Source organism: Borostomias antarcticus, assembly GCF_949987555.1.
Source record: "Borostomias antarcticus genome assembly, chromosome: 24".
In the NCBI taxonomy this organism is placed as follows: domain Eukaryota; kingdom Metazoa; phylum Chordata; class Actinopteri; order Stomiiformes; family Stomiidae; genus Borostomias; species Borostomias antarcticus.
The window spans coordinates 2,598,101-2,600,600 of record NC_140257.1 but is presented as its reverse complement, the minus strand read 5'-3'; the positions used below and the strand labels follow the sequence as shown (position 1 = coordinate 2,600,600).

The 2,500-nt window shown below is 49.3% G+C and overlaps 1 protein-coding gene across 1 annotated transcript in view; it reads left to right on the top strand.

Moving 5' to 3' along the window:
* Positions 1–2,500, top strand: part of LOC311325215 (quinone oxidoreductase-like) — a gene marked incomplete at its 3' end in the record, with an annotated part of 21,612 nt that overhangs the window by 17,292 nt on the left and 1,820 nt on the right. The window contains exon 7 of the mRNA XM_084457884.1: positions 783–878. Coding sequence (XP_084314010.1) covers positions 783–878 — 96 coding nt within the window. The remainder of the gene's footprint in view (positions 1–782; positions 879–2,500) is intronic.

Here is a 2,500-nt window from a genome sequence, read left to right as displayed (position 1 = left end):
CATGTTGCTGTGTCTTCCTGTGTCATGTTGATGTGTTTTCCTGTTTCATGTTGCTGTGTTTTCCTGTGTCATGTTGCTGTGTTTTCCTTAGTCATGTTGCTGTGTTTTCCTGAGTCATGTTGCTGTGTTTTCCTGTGTCATGTTGCTGTGTTGCGCTGTCATGGTTCTGTGTTTTCCTGTGTCATGTTGCTGTGTTTTCCTGTTTCATGTTGCTGTGTTTTCCTGTGTCATGTTGCTGTGTTTTCCTGTGTCATGTTGCTGTGTTTTCCTGTGTCATGTTGCTGTGTTTTCCTGTGTCATGTTGCTGTGTTTTCCTGAGTCATGGTGCTGTGTTTTCCTGTGTCATGTTGCTGTGTTGTGCTGTGTCATGGTGCTGTGTTTTCCTGTGTCATGTTGCTGTGTTGTGCTGTGTCATGGTGCTGTGTTTTCCTGTGTCATGTTGCTGTGTTTTCCTGTGTCATGTTGCTGTGTTTTCCTGTGTCATGGTGCTGTGTTTTCCTGTGTCATGTTGCTGTGTTGTGCTGTGTCATGGTGCTGTGTTTTCCTGTGTCATGTTGCTGTGTTGCGCTGTGTCATGGTGCTGTGTTTTCCTGTGTCATGTTGCTGTGTTGTGCTGTGTCATGTTGCTGTGTTTTCCTGAGTCATGGTTCTGTGTTTTCCTGTGTCATGTTGCTGTGTTGTGCTGTGTCATGGTGTGTTTTCCTGTGTCATGTTGCTGTGTTGCGCTGTGTCATGGTGCTGTGTTTTCCTGAGTCATGGTGCTGAGTTTTCCTGTGCTGTAGATCGTTGGCAGCAGGGGGCCGATAGAGATCAACCCCAGAGATACGATGGCCAAGGAGTCCAGCATCATGGGTGTTGCGCTGTTCTTCGCTACGCCGGTAAGAACCTGGTGGACTTTGACTATTCCACTATTCAGACATGTCATTAGACTCCATAGAGCCGAGCATGTAGTCTAGATTAGATTAGATTAGATCTTTATTGTCCCACAGGGGGAAACTCTTTTCCCAGAACTGGATACATTAATCAGATGACAGAAAATATGACACAGTGATACAGAAAACAGCCCCTACGAAGGACAACATCACTCGATGACAACACCATACTGTGCAATGACACAAAAACACAACACCATACTGAGCAATGACACAAAAACACAACACCATACTGAGCAATGACACAAAAACACAACACCATACTATGCATTGACAGACACCATACAGTTACACACATCCTGACAGACACCTAACAGGACAGCTACGCACCGCGGTTAACAACCTTACAGGACAGCTACACACACACACACACACACACACCACGGTTAACAACCTTACAGGACAGCTACACACACACACACCACGGTTAACAACCTTACAGGACAGCTACACACACACAACGGTTAACAACCTTACAGGACAGCTACACACACACACACCACGGTTAACAACCTTACAGGACAGCTACACACAAACACACCACGGTTAACAACCTTACAGGACAGCTACACGCACACACACACACACACACACACACACACACACACACCACGGTTAACAACCTTACAGGACAGCTACACACACCCCGGTTAGCGGTCAGCCCGGCCGGCTGTTTAAGGCAGCGATGGCTGCAGGGATCAGACTCTTACTGAAGCAGGTCCTTCTGCACCTGAGTGTCCTGTACCTGTGTTCAGAGGGGAGTGTTGAGTGGTGACTGGGTGGGTTAGTGTCCTGTGTTCAGAGGGGAGTGTTGAGTGGTGACTGGGTGGGTTAGTGTCCTGTGTTCAGAGGGGAGTGTTGAGTGGTGACTGGGTGGGTTAGTGTCCTGTGTTCAGAGGGGAGTGTTGAGTGGTGACTGGGTGGGTAAGTATCCTGTGTTCAGAGGGGAGTGTTGAGTGTTGACTGGGTGGGTTAGTATCCTGTGTTCAGAGGGGAGTGTTGAGTGGTGACTGGGTGGGTTAGTATCCTGTGTTCAGAGGGGAGTGTTGAGTGGTGACTGGGTGGGTTAGTGTCCTGTGTTCAGAGGGTAGTGTTGAGTGGTGACTGGGTGGGTTAGTGTCCTGTGTTCAGAGGGGAGTGTTGAGTGGTGACTGGGTGGGTTAGTGTCCTGTGTTCAGAGGGGAGTGTTGAGTGGTGACTGGGTGGGTTAGTGTCCTGTGTTCAGAGGGGAGTGTTGAGTGGTGACTGGGTGGGTTAGTGTCCTGTGTTCAGAGGGGAGTGTTGAGTGGTGACTGGGTGGGTTAGTGTCCTGTGTTCAGAGGGGAGTGTTGAGTGGTGACTGGGTGGGTAAGTATCCTGTGTTCAGAGGGGAGTGTTGAGTGGTGACTGGGTGGGTTAGTATCCTGTGTTCAGAGGGGAGTGTTGAGTGGTGACTGGGTGGGTTAGTATCCTGTGTTCAGAGGGGAGTGTTGAGTGGTGACTGGGTGGGTTAGTGTCCTGTGTTCAGAGGGGAGTGTTGAGTGGTGACTGGGTGGGTTAGTATCCTGTGTTCAGAGGGGAGTGTTGAG